At 44.9% G+C, this 20,920-nt stretch overlaps 2 protein-coding genes across 2 annotated transcripts in view; both read right to left on the bottom strand.

Moving 5' to 3' along the window:
* Nucleotides 1-342: 342 nt before the first annotated feature.
* LOC134490099 (olfactory receptor 13H1-like) lies at nt 343-16,453 on the bottom strand. The gene is made up of 3 exons (XM_063292980.1): nt 16,389-16,453; nt 14,694-15,448; nt 343-371 (listed from the first exon to the last, which is right to left on the bottom strand). Exons 1-3 carry the CDS (start codon nt 16,451-16,453, stop codon nt 343-345), a joined length of 849 nt encoding a protein of 282 aa, XP_063149050.1.
* A 2,891-nt stretch (nt 16,454-19,344) lies between these two features.
* The window catches only part of LOC134490098 (olfactory receptor 13H1-like), a 41,848-nt gene continuing 40,272 nt past the window's right edge, over nt 19,345-20,920 (bottom strand). The window contains exon 2 of the mRNA XM_063292979.1: nt 19,345-20,298. Within this exon, the coding sequence (XP_063149049.1) occupies nt 19,345-20,298 (954 nt within the window). The remainder of the gene's footprint in view (nt 20,299-20,920) is intronic.

The raw sequence follows: 20,920 nt of genomic DNA, 5'->3' as shown, positions 1-20,920 counted from the left end.
GGCTGGATTCCCACATGGGTGGTTCACACACTGCATTAAGGAATAAATTTCTTTGCAAACTGCAGTGATTGAATAAAATGCTAAGCCAAAACTAAATGAACTACATTCTGCCTCAGCTACGTGTCCGAAGTCAATCCCAGATTGAAGATGGAGAAATCTCTTTCCAAAACCGATGAAAGCAGCGAGCTAGAGGCAGTAACTCCATTCCCACCCCTACTGGGTCAGTAGAAACCCTCATCTGCCAGCTACTGAAATGGAACAAAAACATCCTGAGTCAACTGGTTAGAGGCAAGGCAGTAACACTCAGAGAATGCACAGTGCAAAGGAGGACCAATGCTGGCCTCAAGGACCCCTTTCCTTCCTCTCTGGATCTGAAAGAGCAAAGGAGTGGGGTGGCGTGGAGTAAGCAAGTCCAATTGTTGTAGGGCGCAGTGCTGTTTCTAAGCCTGAGGCACCTCTATGAAGGAATCAGTCTCTCCTTTCATTTGCTTGGCTTTGTTATGTAAAAACAGTGCAATGATTTTTATTTTCCTTATAATAATACTTTGGGAATATGGTTAGTTAAATGATCATTACTTCACTTAATGGTACCAGTTAATTCTCTCTCTCTCACACACACACACACACACATACACACCCTTAAACGGAGAGAGAGAGAGAGAGAGAGAGAGAAAACACCTGTGACAGAGTCTGGCACCTGCAAGTCGGGCTCACTTCGTAGCAACTGCATGGGATTGCCACCAGGCAGAGCTGCATGTAAAGACACGGCTTCAAACTCTCCTCTTTGGATCAAGGTCTCAGTGAACAGTAGTTTTTTATAGATACAAACAGAAAAATGCCTACCCACATAAATTACCCTCTATATTTGTCTTTTTCTCTCTAAAGGTTTGCTTACCCAGTGTTCTTCCAGTGATGAACTGTCAACAGATTTTTTTTTCCTATTCCCAAGTAATTGTGAAGGGCAAGGTGGGGAAACCTGGCATTAGGACATATTTGCTCCCCACGAAACTGGGATTCTGTTAAAATACAGTTCTAGCATCATAAAAAACTCATCCACTCATTTCAGAATCTTCGTATCATGTCCTTTTGCCAAGGTTGGTGTTTGTCACTGTGGTTGTTTTCCCTTCTGCGTAAGAACGTGAGAAGGAAAACCCTCACTTGAAGGGAAAAAACTAGCACAAGGACAGTATGCTGGATCTGTTCTTTGCCCCGGCACTGAAAACAGCTCTGTGAGTGCCTTGAGGCAAAAGAGTTTTTTTCATTCTCTTCTTTTCCCCCATGGTTGATAAATGGCATAACTACTGGAAGAAGGCCCAGATAAAATTCCAAGGACAGGTCTTTGTTTGAATGTCAAGGGAATTTCCTGCTCATTAACAATTTAAGCTCACAGCTACATTATTTCAGTGTTTAAGTTGAAGAGTGCCATCCTTTTCCAGAAAGGCAGCCATTACAGCAAAACTAGCTAAGTGTTCTTAGCTTCTCAGAGGCTAACAGCATTGATAGCATAAAATGGCTCTGGAAGCCAGCATTCTGGTTTCCTCCACAACTAAAAGGGAATCCAGGGCATGAGGATAGTTTAGGGGCCAGACAGAAGGGGGTGGTCCCACAAGAAATGGGCAGAACCAATGGGAAGCCCAAATTTGCTGACCTAGAACCCTTCATTTCATACCCTCTCCCCTATGCACATCAATGTACCCTACATTGCCCATATAGAGTCTGGAGGTGGGCTAAGAGGGAAAATGACGCTTCCAGAACGGAGCACTTAAAAGTCACCACAGGCTGGCTCAGCTGTGGATGGATGATGAGGTACAAGTAGTGGCCTGTGGATATGTCCTCTGGAAATAGCTAGTGGGCTGTTGTGGATAAAGGGGAAGGAGAACACTGGGTTTGCCCCAGGAGGTATGAAAAAGAACCTTGATCTCAAAACAAAGCTACGTGATCACATTAAAAATGTCTTTTTTCTCTCTTTCTTATTTTTCTCTGGTTACACTCTGGTGACACCATGCACTGTTTTTTTTTTATCATTGGTATATTTCACCAAAGAAATTGTCTAGAATGTATAAAGGTACTTCAGATGTATGTTGGAGATGTGAATACTAATATACCACAGGAGGAAGCCCTAGAAATATTACAAGAGGTATTGGATCAGAGGGCAAACAGGCTTGACCCACCACATATTTTTTTATGCCAATTAGCTGAATTTTATCTGAAAAGAAATTATTTTCAGTTTTTGGACAATTTTTTTTGGCAAATCTCTGGTATGGCTATGGGGTGTAAGTTTGCACCTGAGCTAGCCAATTTATGAGTAAATTGGAGAATGGCCATATTCTATGCAACAATAATGAATATAAGAATAGTATTGTTTATACAAGCGGTACCTTGACAATATTTTTATTACATGGAGGGGTTCAGAATCTTTATTGTTACAATTTTATCAATATATTAATATAATTCATACCACTATTAAATTTGAAATGTCTTTTAATAAAGAACAAATTAATTTTTTAGATGTAATAGTTAAGAAAGGGGGTAATACTATTGTAACAGGTACATATAGAAAACCTACAGATGTTAATTCTCTACTTAACAGTGGATAGTTTCCATCCTGCCCATCTGAAATGAAACATTCCTTATTCTCAGATGCTTAGGTTAAGGAGGAATTGTAGTCTATATAATGATCCTTTAAAACAAGCAAATATTCTGTCTAAACAATTTTTAGACAGAGGCTATTCAGCTAAAGTGGTGAACTGTGCTTTTCATAAGGCAAAAAATATTAACAGATCCTCCTTATTAACACTCAAAGTAAGAAAATTAAATAATAACAGGATGCTTATACCACTCATGTTTGATGGTAGGTACAGTCAAACTAGAAGCATTGTTATGAGGCATTGGCATCTCTTATCTAACCTCACTAGATGCAAGGATTCTCCTCTTTTTAGACAAAAAATGAAGCCAATTTAGTGGCCTGCTGGAACCACTGAGATGGAGCAGAGTTTATAACACAGCTGAGAAGCTGGCACAGAAAAAGAATATTATCTTAAAACAGCTTTAATTAGCATGTCAGAGAAACACAGGTTATTGATCTTACACATTCAGCCCTCCCAAGCATTAAGAATCACACGCTTAGGCAGGTTAGGTTAAGAAGTAAAAAGAATCTTAATGACTTTATTCTTTGTTGTTCTGATACATTCATCTTGGTGGAAAAGATGAAGTTCCTTTGTTCTTCTTTTCTTTTTAAATACTTAATTTTGCCCTAATCCTTCAGCCCTACAGCTGCCAAGAGCTGCGTGGAAGAAAGGGGCTGAATTCTTCCTCAAGGCCTGAGCACATGGCCCTGATGAATGGAGAGCAGAGCAACATGCTTGCTTCTCCCTGGGTAGAAGGAGGAGGAAGAGAGAAAGAGGAAGTGGGAGTGGCCAGAAACAGCTTCCTCAGAGTTGCATTGTGGGACAACTCAATTTACATGCTAATGAGGCATGCTGCATTTGCTAGGACTTCCAACAAAAAAGTTCTAAGAATTTGAAAGATATGTTGGTGAGGAGTACTTTGAGATCTCCAGTGGTCCACTCATCAGGAGTGGATGGACATGCGACACCTGTGGGTTGTTACCCTTGTGGTAATTGTTCAGTAGGTAAGTTTTGCTTGAGAACTACTTGTTTTCAGGATACATACCATCAGAAAAGTTTTTCCATCAAATCCTTTGTCACTTGTAACTCTAGAGGTGTGATATATGGTATTTAATGCCCTTGTCCACTTTTGTACACTTCAAGAGCAGTGAAAACGAGGAGCTGTGAACACAGAAGCTGTATCAGATGTCAGAAGATTACTTCTCCTCTTGGGCAACACTTCACAGCCTCAGACCACACAGAGAGCCAGATACGTTTTGGGTTCTGGAAAAAGTTCATGCTTCAGGTACTCAGCTTCTTCACGGATTGAAAGCTAGAGAGACTTTTGGGATTTTTAAGTTGCATACCTTGAGCCCTCATGGAGTGAATGAGGAGATAGATTGGATGTGTTTATGAATCTATTTTAATCTTTGGTTATAAAGTTTATCTTTTCAGTTTGTTATATCAGCTAGGAGTTTCACTTTAAATTCCTTGTACTGCAGTCAGATGTTAGTCATTACTCCACCATTCTCCACTCCTTATTTAATTTGGCCAGGCTCATTTCATTTTATTTACGCAGATGGTATTCTGTACCCAGCTTATGCACTTGCTTGGATGTACTGTAGGTATATCTATAACAATAAACAGTATGTGTAATGGTTGCCTATTCTGACAGACTCAGTCTCACAAGCAGGTGCTTAAGGATAACTGATTTATTGAAAGAATAGTATGCAAATACAAAGAAAGCTGAGAATGAGCAAAAGCGCGCCAAATACAAACTAAAAACCCTCGCTTCAAACCCGGTCCCGCCCTCGCTCCCGCTTAGCAACCACCCCCTCCCAGGTGTTAGCAACCGTCACCCACATCGGCCTGAGAAAGTAACCTTGAACACATTCCATAACCCAAAGATACATTCCACAGTTACAGTAAGGAGATTACAGCCTGGCATGGCTGGAAATCTCCACCCAGCAAACACAGATCAGGAAAGTGACATGCGAAACGTTACGATGTATTCAGAACATTGGAATGATGAACATGACAGTATGTCTTCTTACCGCTACGAATACAATTTAAACTTGTATTTTATCATTTTAAGGTGTGGAGCAGTCTATTTTACAGGGGTTTATAACAAACTATATTTTAATTATACTACTCAACATTATTATAACTCTGTATTTGTGACTACTGATGAAGGCTGCTAAGCTGAAACGCGTTTAGTCAGGTTTTTGGATGTTAGCTAGTAGGGTTGGTTGATTATCCTTGTCTTTTTATTTATTTCTTTATTTATTGTTCGAATTTCTATCACTGATCATCTCCCCCCAAAAAGGGGGACTCTGGGCGGTTTACAATAAAATTATTCCTTTAAAAGCATCAACGTATACAATCACAAAGTAAACAACCAAGACACTAAAACAATAAATATAAAATCCAAGTGGGGGAGATTACATTCGTTAGGGAGGACTCTATGCCACCAGCCATCCCCAGGAAGAGCTATTGCCCTTTCCACCCCAGGCTAGGGAGGAGAACCAGGTCTTCAACCCCTTCCGGAAGGTCAGGAGTGAAGGGGCCTGCCTCACCTCTGGGGGCAGTATGTTCCAAAGGGCGGGCACCACTGCAGAGAAGGCTTGCCTCCTGGACCCCACCAAGTGGAACTCCCTTGCTGACGGGATCCATACCATGCCCTCTCTGCGTGACCAGGTTATGGGGATGAGATGGTCCCTCAGGTAACCTGGCCTCATGCCATGTAGGGCTTTAAAGGTGATAGCCAACACCTTGAATTGGACCTGGAAGCAAACTGGCACCCAGTGCAGCTCGTGCAGCAGTGGTGTCACATGTGCTGATCTTGGGGCACTCATAACTGCCTGTGTGGCCACATTCTGGACCAGCTGAAGCTTCCAGATACTCTTCAAGGGTAGCCCCATGTAGAGTGCATTTGTCCTAACAGCCAGGAACCACGCTGAGACAAGGAACAGGTCTCTAGTGTTTTATTACTGCTACATAAACAGAAAATCCTAACAAACTGAAGAAGCATGGGAAAAACCCAGACATATAAACCCCAAAGGCTAAGGCGGGCCCGATCTGTGTCTCTTTGAATGGCCACCTAATTCCTCAGTACTACGCATGCGCTTTACAGCCTGGATGGGAGCCCCCTGCTCGCCATCCTTACTCATGACATCACCCTCCCCTCCAGATTCACATTCCATTTCAGCCCCCTCCCTTCCAGAGGCTTGTTAAGAGTCGACGTCTCCTTCTAAGGTCCCATGGGAACTGGGCAACGATGGAAAGTCTTCAAAGGAAAACTCCTCCAAGGACGAATCAGTGCTGCTCTCCAGGTCTGATAACGCTTCTGGCCCAGGTGGCCGCTGCTGGAAAACAGCTAGATAATTAGAAGAGTCATCCCCCCTCCCCCCTGGGAACTGGAAGGCTGATGTGGAGGGCCGTGGTTCTCCCCCTTCCTGCCGCTCCGGCCTTTGAGGCTCAGGCAGGGTTGGGAAATGCAAACTTACGAACTCCTCTGCTTGGGATTCCTCTGCCTGCTCATCCAAGTGAGGAATCTCTGGTAGAGTGCGAGGCTTGGGTTTGTGAGGGAAAAGCTGATGGAATCAATGAACCAGTGCTGGAGCATGTACATCTCTGGCATTCTCCCACATGCGCTCTTCCTCAGGGTATCCTTTCCAGTGTATGAAATATTGGATGCCCCTTCCCCTCCTCCTAGAGTCCAGAATTTCCTCGACTTTGTATTCCTCCTCCCCCTCCACAATTACTGGAGGTGGGGGGGGGGCAGTTGTGATCGTAAGGCACTTGGGGGAGGGTCTTTGGCTAGCAATGATCTGTGAAACACTGGATGGACTTTCATGGATGCTGGTAGCTGTAAACGATAAGCCACTGGATTTATCTGCTGTACCACAGTGAAAGGGCCCACAAACTTAGAGTCCAATTTCTTGGAGGGTCTGGTAGAGTTCAAAAACTTGGTAGAGAGCCACACTCTGTCTCCTACTGCAATCGCTGGCCCTTCTTGTCTGTGAGCATCTGCAGCTCTCTTGTAAGCACTCTTTGCCCTGTTCAGCTGCTCCTTTAACAACTCCTGTGAGGCTTGTTGCTCTTTTAGAAAATCAGCTGTGGCTGGAACAGCTCCCTGCTGGGAGGAGGTGGGCAACACCCGAGGGTTAACCCCATAGAGTGCCTGGAAAGGGGAGATCTTGGTCGAGGACTGTACAGAATTATCATATGTAAATTCTGCCATGGGGAGCAGGGCTGGCCAATTGTCTTGCTGATAAGTGGTGTAACACCTGAGATACTGCTGTAACCATTGGTTAATTTTTTTGGCTTGCCCGTTACTAGCAGGATGATGCGATGATGACAGGTGGATCTGGACCCCTAATGACTGGAAAAGGGCCCACCAGAACCTGGAAGTGAACTGTGGGCCTCTGTCATTCACCAAGTGATTTACCATGCCTCTATACCTAAAAACATGGTCCATGAACAACTGCACTGTAGCTGGTGCAGATGGGAGGCCCTTGCAAGGAATAAAATGCGCCATTTTTGTGAAAAGGTCCACCACCACTAGTATGGACATCAGCCCCTGGACCGGGGGTAAATCAGTGATGAAATCCATGGAGATTGTATCCCAAGGCCTACTGGGGGTGGGTAGGGGTTGCAAGAGTCCTGTGGGCTTCCCTGGGAGAGGCTTGGCTCGTCTGCAGATGTGACAAGAAGCAATGTAACCCTTTATGTCTGCAGTCATCTTAGGCCACCAGTAGTCTCTCGGAGCTCTATGGAGAGTTTTGAAAACACCTCCGTGGCCTGCCGTTTGATGGTCATGGCAAAGTCTCAGTACTTCTTCCCTCATTGAAGGGGGAGTATATAATTGCCCACTATACCAGAGGATTCCTGCCTCCACATTGAATGGGGGGGGCAGTGGCTTGCGGGCCCCTCTGGAGGTCATCCATCCTGGCCCTGGAATACGGGTCCTGTTGCTGCTGAGCTCTGACTCTTGTAAATAGGTCCTCTGATTGTCTGCCTGCTGCTAAAATCTCTGTCTGGTTCCCCCTCATAGACTGATCAAAGTTGTGAGGTTGTAATATAGTAGCCTGTACCTCCTGGTGAGTGGCGGGGGTTGCCTGAAAGGATCGAGACAGGGCGTCTGCCAAGCAGTTTTGCACCCTGGGCACATAAGAAATAACAAAATTGAAATGGGAGAAAAACTGGCTCCATCTGATTTGGCATGGGGTGAGGGATCTGGTGTTTTGTAGAAGCTGTAAATTCTTGTGATCGGTGCAAACTTTCACAGGAAAGGTCGCCCCTTCTAGCCAGTGCCTCCACTCTTGGAATGCTGCTTTAATTGCCAGCAACTCCTTGTTAAACACATCATAGTTTCTCTCTGCTGGTGAGAGCATGCATGAAAAAAAGGCACACAGAAGCAATGTATTCTCGGTTTTGTTTGTATATTGCAATAACACCGCCCCAATGGCAATATCGGAAGCATCTGAATGCATTATGAATTGCTTCGTGGGATCAGGGTGTCTTAACAGCAGCTGGGATGCAAAGCATTGCTTAAATTCTTGGAAGGCTGCTTGCTGTCTCTCCCCCCAAATGAATTTTGATCCTTTCTTCAAAAGCTGTATGAGGGGTCTAGCCCTGTCACTAAAGGTTTTTATGAACCGCATGTAGAAATTGCAAAATCCTAGATATCTTTGTACTTCTTTAACATTTCGGGGAGGTGGCCAAGAGAGAATTGCCTGGACCTTAGAAGGATCCATGGATATGCCTTCTGTTGATACCTTATAGCCCAGGAAATGTAATTCAGTTAAATCAAAGGCACACTTCTCTAGCTTGGCGAATAGCTTGTTCTCTCTCAGTCTTTGTAAGACATTACGTACATGGGTTACATGAGTTGTAGCATCCTCAGAGAAAATTAATATGTCATCTAGATAAATGACCAGATACTTATCTAGTAAATCAGAGAAAATTTGATTCATAAATCGGGAAAATATGGCTCCTGCATTAGACAAGCCAAAGGGCAAAACAAGGTACTCAAATTTACCAAACCTGGTGTCGAAGGCAGTTAGATATTCATGCTCCTCTTTCATCTGGATCAGATTGTACGCATTCCTGAGATTCAACCTGGTAAAAATGTGTGCTTTCTGTAAGCGATCCAGCAAATCAGATATTAGTGGAAGTGGGTAAGTTTCTTTTTTTGTGAGTTTATTTAAAAAACTGAAATCGTGGACCACTCTCATGGGTGTCCTGGTTTGCAGGTGCCAACAGGTCAGGCTTCTTTGGTACGAAGAAGGTAGGAGCAGACACTGGGGAAGTAGATGGTTGGATGAACCCCTTTTGGAGATTAGAGTCCAAGTAATCCTTTAAGGTGGCTAGTTCCTTGGGAGACATCGGATATTGTTTCCTTGCTGGAATCCTGGCTCCTGGTATCAACTCAATGGTGCAATCACAGTCCCTATGGGGGGAGTAGCGCTGTGGCCTCTTGTTCACTGAAAACGTCTGCGAAATCTGCATACTTGGCTGGCAACTGGACCCCCCCTGCTTCCGTGACTGCGTTGGTTGCTGGAGAGCAGAGAGCAGCTTGAATCTTGTGGTGCTGGCATTCCTTAGCTGGGAAGGAGATTGCTTCCATAGTCCAGTTCAGCAATGAGTTGTGGATCCTCAGCCAAGGTGTGCCTAGGACTACAGGCACATTAAGCGATGCAGTGACATAAAGCTGGATCCACTCAGTGTGGTCTCCCATTGTCAGTTGCACCGGTTCTGTGAGTCTTCTAATCGGCCCTGCCTTGAGGGACTGGCTGTCAATGGTCTCCACTTCTATGGGACATGGCAATTCTATGGTCGGGATGTTGAAGTCTTGTACGATCTGCACATCAATAAAATTGGTTGAAGCTCCAGAATCCACGAGGGCCTCTAGCTTGAGCTGGTGCTCTGGGTTGATGTGCATTATTACTGGTAAGTAGTAAAAGGGTTGCCTGGAATCCTCGGAATGAGCCCTCCTTAATTGATTGATGGTCTCCCTGCTGAGCTCTGTGAAGGGAGACTGACAGAGTTTCCCTGGTTGGAAGCAGAGGTGGAGATGGCTCTTGTTTCAGCTGCTTGCCCTGGGGCTCTTACTGAAGTTGCTTGGCTTCTCGCTGGGCAAGCTCTCACCATGTGCCCCTGGGCTCCGCAGTAGAAACAGAGGGCTCTCTCTCTCCTTCTCTGCCTCTCAGCCTCGGAAATAAGCCTCCTGCTCGCCCCGATCTGCATCAGCTCCTCTGGTCCTGAGTGAGGAGATGCTACGGAGAGAGCTGGAAATCCTGGAAGCGTCCTGAGGCCCCTGCCTCTCCCTGGCTGCATCTGTCTGAGCTCTTCTAGCCTGGCATCTATGACCACAGACAACTGATATAAGGCTTCTAAGTTAGCTGGTGTTCCCTGGTGCACTAATTCATTCTTAATTTCTTCATCCAGCCCCTGTTTGAATTGGTCTTTTAATGCACTCTCATTCCAGTCCAGATCTCCGGCTAACAACTTGAAATCAGCAATGTAGATTCCCACCCTCTTGTTACCTTGCTTGAGCTTCCGAATTTCCCAGCTGGCAGTGACCTCTCTGATCGGGTCGTCAAAGTGTGCTCGGAACCCTGCCAAAAAGTTCTGGTAGTCGTTGAGAATTGGGTCATTGTTCTCCACCATGGGAATAGCCCATTTGGCTGCTGGTCCCTTTAGCAGACTGAGGATGAAGGTGACTCTGGTTCTGTCTGTGGGGAACTCTGCCGGTCTGCTGTCGAAAAACATTGTGCACTGTGTGAGAAAGGTTCTCAGCTGTCCTGCTTCTCCTCCAAATTTCTCTGGTAGACTGCCCTGGGATCTCAAGACTACTGGTGGAGCTGCTGCTGCTGCTGCTGGTGCCAGTTGTGGGTTAATCAGAGCTGGTTGTTGTAACTGCTGTAGCATGGCAGCTTGTAATGTGTTGACCTGTAGATCTACCTGTTGTTGGTGTTGTTGCAGGGCTGCTGCCAATTGTTGGATGGTGAGCCGAAATTCATGGTTTTCTGAAGACATTTCCAAATGTCTCCCCTTTAATTTCTTTGTTCCTCCCTCTTTCGATGGGAGTAGGAGTTTGTTAGGATTGATGTCCTAACAGCCAGGAACCATGCTGAGACAAGGAATAGGTCTCTAGTGTTTATTACTGCTACATAAACAGAAATCCTAACAAACTGAAGAAGTGTGGGAAAAACCCAGACATATAAACCCCAAAGGCTAAGGCGGGCCCGATCTGTGTCTCTTTGAATGGCTGCCTAATTAACACATGCGCTTTACAGCCTGGATGGGAGCCCCCTGCTCACCATCCTTACTCATGACAGCATTGCAATAGTCTATGTGGGAGATGACCAGGGCATGAGCGACTGTCCAGAGGGCATCTCGATCCAGGAAAGGGTGTAACTGGCACACAACATAAAGTTGCTTAAAGGGTCTCCTGGCCATGACTGCCACCTGCTCTTTGAGCAGGAGTCATGAGTCCAGGAGAACCCCCAAGTTCTGCACCGGTTCTGAATAGGGCAGTGCAACCTCATCCAGAACTAGAGATGACAACTTCCTAGATACTGAGGAGCTATCAATCCACAGCCACTCCATCTTACCAGGGTTCAGCTGAAGCCTGTTGTTCCCCATCCTGGCCCCCACAGCCACCAGGCACTCGGAAAGGATGGCCATCGCATCACTTACTTCACCCAGGATGGAGATGTACAACTGAGTATCATCAGCATATTGATGATACCTCATCCCGTGGTGACGGATGATCTCCTCCAGTGGTTTTATGTAGATGTTAAATAGGAGAGGAGAGATAACCGAACCCTGCAGAACCCCACACAAAAGAGGTCGAGGGTTGGATCTCTCATCTCCTATCACCAGCGACTGGGACCAGCCCTGGAGGAAGGAGGTGAACCAGTGCAAAACCACACAGCCCACCCCCAACTCCCTGAGCCGACCCAAAAGGATACCATGGTTGGTGGTATCGAAAGCTGCTGAGAGGTCAAGAAGAGCCAGGATGGATGCAGTCCCTCCATCCTGCTCCCGCCAGAGATCATCCATAAGCATGATCAATATGGGACCAATATCTCTGTCCCATATCCTGGCCTGAAACCTGACTGAAAGGGGTCTAGTTAATTTGTTTCATCCAGAATCCTCTGGAGTTGTAATGCCACCACTTTCTCAACCACCTTCTCTAAGAAGGGAAGGTGGGAGACAGGATGAAAATTATCCAGTATAGTATGGTCCAGTGATGGTTTCTTGAGATGGGGGTGCACCAGCACCTCCTTAAAGGCAGCCGGAACCACCCCCTCTCTCAAGGATGCATTGACCATCACCTGGACCCAACCATATGTCACCTCCTGGGCTGCCTTCACCAGGCAGGAGGGGCATGGGTCTAGATGACATGTGGTGGCATTTATAGTCCAGAGGATCCTGTCCACTTCCTCAGGCCCAACAAGGTGAAACTGTTTCCAGATAACAGGGTAAGTACATTCCCTCAGCATCTCTTCAGACTGTGCCCCATGCTTAGAGTCCAACTTGGAACAAATCTGAGCGATTTTATCCTGCAGGTGCTCAGAAAACTCCTCCGCATGGCCCTGTAGGTGGGTGACTGAGCCCCCCTTACCTAAAAGAGATTGAGTAATTTTAAACAGGGCTGTCAGGCGGCATTCTGCAGGCACAATAAGAGTGGAGAAATATTGATGTTTCACTGCTCTTATTGCCACAAGGTAGGCCCTAATGGTGCCTCTATCTTGTGTTCAGTCAGATTCGGTCTTTGTCTTCCTTCAGCAACGCTCTAAGCATCTCTTAACCCTCTTTAGAACCCATAACTCCTCCATAAACCATGGGGAGTGTCGGGTAGAGTGGGACAAGAGAGGCTGCAGAGGCGCAATCCTGTACAAGGCCCTGGCCACCTCCCTATTCCAGGTTGCGGCCAGGACCTCTGCTGGACCTTATAACTCCCAGCTCCTTCTGAAACTCTATCTGGTCCATCAGTCACCAGGGGTGGACCAATCGAATGGGTCCAGCCTCCCTGCGGCGTGGGGCAGCATAAGAGAATCTCAAGGCCACCAGGCCGTGGTCTGACCATGACAATGGGGACAGATCTAAGTCTCCCCTCAGCTCACATTGGCATTGCTCTGACAAGAAAACCAAGTCTGGAGCAAGGCCACTGTCTCAAGTTGGGTCCTGAATAATCTGGGACAGGTCCATGGCTGCCATGGTAGCCATGAACTCCTGAGCCACCACATGCCCCAGGGATGGCAGATTGAAGTCCCCCAAAACCATAAGCCTGGGGAATTCCACCGCCAGCCCCAAGACAGCCTCTAGCAGCTCAGGCAGGGAAGTTGCCACACAGCAGGGAGGCTGGTACAGCAGCAACCCCCCACCCCCCAACTCTTCTCAGGAACCTGTTACACACACAAGCTCCCAGGTTCGGCTTATGGTCAATCACTCACAGACTCACAGCCTGTTGAGGCAGGAGGATCTTGTCAGCTCCTCTTGCTTTCTACCTGGGTTTTCCAGATAGGTGCAGCTTGAGCAGACAAGACACACAGCCCTGGTCAACAGCCGGGAAGTAATTAGGGACACACACAAATAACTTTCAACCGAACACTGAGGCACAACAGGTTCTTTGAAATACACGGAGTATTTAAAGTAACAGCAGAACTTTACTGGTTGCAAGATACAGTGCTCTTTCTCACACACACACGCACACACATGCTCATCCACACTTACCCACGTCCAACTAAGCTGCCAGGCACTAACTAGAGGGACGGAAGCCGCCAAGTCTGGGTCCAAAGACGACTCAAGGAGTGGGTGGGCTTTGGGACCCCTTTTATCCCCAAAAGTCCTTGCTCTGTTGGTTCACAAGTTTGGTAGATAGGATTTGGGGGAGGGCATTCTCCATGTGCTCAGGCCCAACTTCCTTTGTCTGGTTCAGGTGACATTTTTCCTTTGTCTCCTTAACGACTTGCTTCCTTCTGATCTACTTCCCTGAAGGGATCTTTGAGACAAGTTTCCTGGATTTTGTCCTCTCTGAGTACGTGACTGCTCCATTTTTAGGTAATGGCAGCTTAAGCCTAGTCTTACAAACCCAATTTGAAGAACACGGTCTCACAACCAGCCACTGGTGGAGCAGAGCCCCTGAAGGCCACTAGAGACTCTCGGATGACAACCGCCACCCCTCCTCCACTGTCCCGGCATTGCAGCTGATACCACACCTAAAACACAGCCAAGCACATTTCCGAGAGGGCTACATCCCCTTCTGGGCCCAGCCAGGTCTTGGTGATACATGCCAGGTGTGCCCCCTCCTCTATGATCGTATCACATATGATGGGGGCCTTGTTGTTGACTTTGTATTTATTTGTATATATTAGCTGTCTGGGGCCTTTTTCATTTTTTTTTATTGTTACTATTGTATTTTATGTATGTTTTTATAATTCTACATCCAATACTAGTAAACAATATTGTGTAGTATAATTTGTGGCCCATTGCATTGTTACTTGACCTTGTTGCTACCTTGCTTTTTTCAGATTAAATGTGTTCCCTTCTCCTTCTCCTTCTCCTTCTCCTTCTCCTTCTCCTTCTCCTTCTCCTTCTCCTTCTCCTTCTCCTTCTTCTTCTTCTTCTTCTTCTTTTCTGAGTATCTTATGGGAACAGAGCTGTTGTGGTTTCTTAACTTGAACTTCGCATATCCATCGTGGCTTGTGCTGTGAGTTTCTGAAATTAGGCCTTAAAATAAAAACCTCACAGCCAGGCACAACTGAAGAACTTCCATGCATTGGTCATGGATGGCATCTCAGCTGCTCATTCCTGGGAGGCTGTGCTGGGGGAGGCATTAGAAGACCACTCCAATTTAAATTCTGTTACTGTATATATCCATGTATATGCCCATCCTGGGATAAGGAGACTTTTGAATTTTTAACCAAAATGCCAAGAAAAATGCATCACCTACAGAGAAGCCAACCCTTGAAATTTTCATATGTTTCAGTTTTCACAATCTGCTTATCTGTGGATCCACGGATTATCCATTGTTGCATTATATTTAGGTTAAAAAATTGAGTATATACTTACCTGTGAGTACAGGACTGAGCATGGGAGTCAGAGCCCCATACGTTAAGGAGATGACCTTGTCCTTTTCAGAAACGGATTTGCCTTCCGGTCTCAAGTACATGATCATGAGTGTCCCATAAAAGACACTGACCACAGCAAGGTGAGAACTGCAGGTGGAGAAGGCTTTTCTGCGTCCCTGAGCAGAGCTTATACGCAGAATAGCCAGGCCGATGCGACCATATGTCACAACTATGAAGCCAAAGGGAGGGATTAGCAGAAAGAGGCTGGAAACATGCATAAAGAGCTCACTGATGTCTGTGTTGGAGCAAGCTAATTTGAGTACAGATTGCAGCTCACATGCAAAATGGTTGATGACGTGATGGCCACAGAAGTCAGTGGGCAGCAAGAGCACATTGATCAGGGTGGTCATGAAGGCAAGAGCCACTGATGTGGCAACCAGATAAATGCATAATCTCCAACTCATGATCTGCGTGTAGTGTAAGGGCTGGCATATAGCTGCCAAGCGATCATATGCCATGATAGCCAAGACAAGGCACTCTGTTACAACCAGAAATAAACCAAGGTACATTTGGGACAAACATCTGGAGAAAGAAATTGTGGGCCTGTAGATGAAGCAGTTGACCAAGATCTCAGGAAGTACATTGTTGGAAAGAATAAAGTCTATTGTGGAAAGGACAGAAATGAAGAAATACATGGGGGTGTGAAGCTGTGGGTCGGCAATGCTCAACATGATGATGAGCCCATTGCCAAGAGAACTAATGAGATACACGACCAAGAGGAAGCAAAACAGGATAATCTGAGCTCGGGGATATTCTGATAATCCAATTAGGATGAATTCAGTCACCAGTGATTCATTTGAAGTTCGTACCATATTCTCTCTCATTCTCTTCTGCAGGAAAGAAGGAATGATAAAATTACTGACTACATTAGGGAGAGTTGCAATACTTTCACCATCCATCTTTATATTGCCAAAGTTACACAAAAAAAGCAAAATCACATTGATACGAAGACTGCTTTGCAGATCATGCCAAGACAGAATTTGTTTTAATCATGACTTACTGAATGCATTAGCTGGATTCCCACATGGGTAGGTTCACACACTGCATTAAGGAATAAATTTCTTTGCAAACTGCAGTGATTGAATAAAATGCTAAGCCAAAACTAAATGAGCTACATTCTGTGTTAGCTAGGTGTCCAAAGTCAATCCCAGATTGAAGATGGGGAAATCTCTTTCCAAAACTGATGAAAGCAGCAAGCTGGAGGCAGTAGCTCCATTCCCACCCCTACTGGGTCAGTAGAAACCCTCATCTGCCAGCTACTGAAACGGAACAAAAACATCCTGAGTCAACTGGTTAGAGGCAAAGCAGTAACACTCAGACAATGCTTTTATTTGGAAAAGCCAAACCTCACATACTAGGCAATCTGTTCTCAAACTGCCCGGTATACTTGTTTGTGCAGTGCTAGAAGCCAAAGGGGGGATTATAAAGCAAATTCTTTGCTTCTTCCCTAGGCTGTCATTTCTTACCAAAGATGGAAATTGAGAATGGAGGTTTCTTAGAGACTCAATCTCAGAAGAAGAAAAACATCCTTGGATGAAAGACAGAGAGAGAAGGGATTCCAGCAAGGAGCCCAGCCTAATTGGAAAGGATCATATTTCTTTGCAATATGTGGTTGGCCGTGTCTTCCTAAGCTTACCTGCTGTCTTCAGTCATGGTGAAGGACATCACATTTCCAGGGTTGGAGAAGAATCTCTTTGCCATCTAGTTAGTTTAAATTCAGAACAACTAAGTGTTTTATATTTATTTATTTATTTGTTTGTTTGTTTGTTTGTTTGTTTGTTTGTTTGTCATATTTTTATCACCGCCCATCTCCCCCACATGGGGGACCCTGGGCGGTTCACAATAAATACAATTTAAAATGAAATAAAATTATAAATCATACCAATAATCAATAAATATAAAATATAATAAAATCCAAGTAAGGACAGATCAAATTCAGCCCATAAAAGGGTGAGACTGGTCCCTGTTTTGGGGGGGAAGTTGTTTAGGTGGTTTATACATTTTCTTTTTTCTTTTTTTTTAGGGGACAGACCAATTGTATTTAATGATCTTTATAATGTGCTAATGGAATGATTTATAGAAATAGTGATTTTGGTTTAATATAGAGTAAGGGATTGATTATGGGAAATTGTTGTATATTCTTGCTGTTAAAAGTCACATCTTTATGTAATCTTTATGTAATTACATCTTTATGTGATAATCTTTTTTCAACTTGTGTTTTCTCACTTTTTTAGTTTGTTTTTCTTTTTCCACTTTTTTGCGTTTTTGTAGTTTTTATCTTTGTTCTAAACCTAATAAAATTTATTTATTTAATTATGTATGTATGTATGTATGTATGTATATAAATAAATAAAAGGTGAATGCCACCACTTTGAATTGGACGTGGAAACAATCTGGTAACCAGTGCAGCTTGCAAAGCAGACGTGTAACATGTTCCACCAGAAACACACATAAGTGTAACATGTTCTACCAGAAACACACATAAGTGTAACATGTTCTACCAGAAACACACATAAGTGCTTGTGCTGCTGCTTTTTGCACCAGCTGAAGTTTCTGGACACTCTTCAAGGGCAACACTATTAAGGCCAACCTTGTGGTAATAGGAGCGGTGAAGATACAGTAACTGTGTATCTTAATCTTTATTTATTCTAATTTTATTGTAAACTGCCCAGAGTCACTCTTTGCGTGAGATGGGTGGTGACTAAATTTGAAAAATAAATGGATGGGTGGATGGAAGGAAGGAAGGATGCACAGCCACCATTCCACCGATGCCACAGACCATCCAAAAGCATGACCAATCCAATTTCCATACCAAACCCAGGTCTGAACCCTGATTGAAAGAATCCAGGTAATCTTCTTCATTCAAGGCCCTCTGAAGCTGCTGTGCAACCACCTTCTCAACCACGATCCTAAAAAGATGAGGTGGGATCCTGGAGGGAAATTGTCCAGTATAGTGGGGTCCAGCGATGGCTTCTTGAGGAGCGGGCAAACCAAAGCTGCTCAGAATCGCTTTTGACTGGAGTGGCTTACGAACCTTGTAACTAAATAAATCATATGAATTAATCCATAATCTTAATCAGTTGGAAACCTGCTTCTCTGTCTTCTTCAAACTATCCAACATTCCAGTGGGCAAATTGGCAAATCTGGATATAATTTCCCCAGGGTCAAAGTACAGTTTGGCAAAGAAGCATATTCTCTGCAATGACAGAGTGGCTGGTTCTTCCCATATCTTGTACTAAGCTGAAATAGGGAACTGTACCTCATGGTTCAGCATGTTTTGGAAAACCCAACCATGGTCTTCAAATGGTACTTTGACCAGGACATTTCTATAAGCCGTGGTTATGTCTTTGGCCTAGTATCTTATGGGAACAGAGCTGTTGTGGTTTCTTAACTTGGTTTTGTCCTCTGCATATTAGGTCAACCTGGACAGTTTGCTCAATGGGTTCTGTTGAAAGCAGCAGGGGCTGAAGCTACCCCAGAAGCGCAAACAGTTCCACACTTGAGGGTGTGCGTCCCCTTCCCCCTTCCCTGCTAGAACAAAAGGGGGGAGTGGGGGGAATGGTTTGCAGTGCAGTTCCAGCTCTGGGTCAGGACCCCCAAAGGCAGGTTCAAGGGGGTGGGATGAGCACCAAAGCCAGACCACATGCCAGGCCTTCCTCCCTGCTTTGCCTAGACAAGCCAAAGATCCAGGTCCCCAATGGCTTGCTGCCACACACTCTGTGAGTTGCCCAAAGAGCTGCTGCTGCCCAACACTGCACACCTCAAGCAAACCCAGCTTGCTGCTTCCCTTGGCAATGGACTGAACCCCCACATCTGGGCCCACTCCTCCTCAAGGAAAAGCCTGTCCCATCTGCACCTGCAGTGCCAAAAGGAGCCATCTCAGAGAAAGATGCTGTCTCCTGAAACGAGCCAGGCATGGCTGAAGAACCTCCATGCATTGGCCATGGCTAGCATCTGTGGTGCTCATTCCTTGGAGTCTGGGATGGGGGAGCCATTAGAAGACCACTCCAATATACTGTATACCATACAGTAATTCTGGAACCACATATATTCATGTATAAGTCCATCCTCAGATAAGGCGACCTTCGAATTTTTAAATAAAATGCCATGAAAAATGCACCACCTGCAGAAAAGTCAACCCTAGAAATTTAGGTTATCTCTGGGTAATCCATAGATTCTCCATTTTGTCATGGTATTTTGGTTAAAAATTAACCAACTTATCTAATGGATGGACTTATCTGAGGATGGGCTTATCTATGAGTATACATGAGATATGAGTTCTTTTTAAAAGTATTAACATATATACTTGGGGATATACCCATCCACGGATAACTTTTAAACCAATTTCTGGGGTATACGTTGGCACCTAAATTCTCAGGTTATTTACAAGTACATATAGTATTTTATAATGGCATTCCCTAAACTGATGTCCTCCAAAAAAGTTCAAACTTCTTCCTTAAAATTTGGTATTGCTTATTTCCTCTTGTGTTTAATAGGAACAGTAATGCATGCTATTAAATTCTTTTTTAAAAGGTTACCAGTGATGGTCAGCAACAGGCATCTACATGGTACATGGGGAGGACATCTGTATATCACTTTAACATTTTTCTTGCAACCAGCTTCCAGAATGCCGCCTTGACATCCTTGTTCCTCAGGCTGTAAATCAGAGGATTGAGCATGGGAGTCAGAGCCCCATACGTTAAGGAGATGACCTTGTCCTTTTCAGAAACGGATTTGCCTTCCGGTCTCAAGTACATGATCATGAGTGTCCCATAAAAGACACTGACCACAGCAAGGTGAGAACTGCAGGTGGAGAAGGCTTTTCTGCGTCCCTGGGCAGAGCTTATACGCAGAATAGCCAGGCCGATGCGACCATATGTCACAACTATGAAGCCAAAGGGAGGGATTAGCAGAAAGAGGCTGGAAACATGCATAAAGAGCTCACTGATGACTGTGTTGGTGCAAGCCAATTTGAGTACAGATTGCAGTTCACATGCAAAATGGTTGATGATGTGATGGCCACAGAAGTCAGCGGGCAGCAAGAGCACATTGATCAGGGTGGTCATGAAGGCAAGAGCCACTGATGTGGCTGCCAGATAAATGCATAATCTCCAACTCATGATCTGCGTGTAGTGTAAGGGCTGGCATATAGCTGCCCAGCGATCATATGCCATGATAGCCAAGACAAGGCACTCTGTTACAACCAGAAATAAACCAAGGTACATTTGGGACAAACATCTGGAGAAAGAAATTGTGGGCCTGTAGATGAAGCAGTTGACCAAGATCTCAGGAAGTGCATTGTTGGAAAGAATAAAGTCTATTGTGGAAAGGACAGAAATGAAGAAATACATGGGGGTGTGAAGCTGTGGGTCGGCAATGCTCAACATGATGATGAGCCCATTGCCAAGAGAACTAATGAGATACACCACCAAGAGGAAGCAAAACAGGATAATCTGAGCTTGGGGATATTCTGATAATCCAATTAAGATGAACTCAGTCACCAGTGATTCATTTGAAGTTCCTATCACAGTGTCTCCCATTCTCTCCTGCAGGAAAGAATGAATGGTATGATTACTGACAACATTAGGGAGAGATACAAACCTTCAATCTTTATACTGCCGAAGTTACACAGAAAAAGAAGAATTTCATCGATGTCAGGACTGCTTTGCACATTATGCTAAGACAGAATTTGTTTTAACCATGCTTATTAAATATATTGGCTGGATTTCCACGTGGGTGGGTTCACACATGGCATTAAGGAATAAATTTCTTCGCAAACTGCAGTGATTGAATAAAATGCTAACCCAAAATTAAATGACCTACATTCTGTCTCTTCAGCAAAGGATCGTTACCTTGTCATGGTGCTGGAGCTTGAACACCTCAATGATGCCATGAGCTAAACCGTGAAGGGCCACCCAAGATGGGAAGGTCATGACAGAGAGGTCAGACTAAATGCGATCCCTGGGGAAGGTAATGGCAACCCACCCCAGTATTCTTGCCGTGAAAACTAAATGGATCAGTACAACCAGAGATATGTCAGTATACCATTGGAAGATGAGACCCCCAGGTTGGAAGATGGTCAAAATGCTACTGGGGAGGAACAGAGGATGAGTTCAACTAGCCCCAGACGTGATGACGCAGCTAGCTCAAAGCCGAAAGGACGGCTAG

The sequence above is a fragment of the Candoia aspera genome, chromosome 2 (genome assembly GCF_035149785.1).
Source record: "Candoia aspera isolate rCanAsp1 chromosome 2, rCanAsp1.hap2, whole genome shotgun sequence".
Classification (NCBI taxonomy): Eukaryota; Metazoa; Chordata; class Lepidosauria; order Squamata; family Boidae; genus Candoia; species Candoia aspera.
Note: the sequence above shows the minus strand (reverse complement) of the source record. Positions and strands in the feature narration are given on the sequence as shown.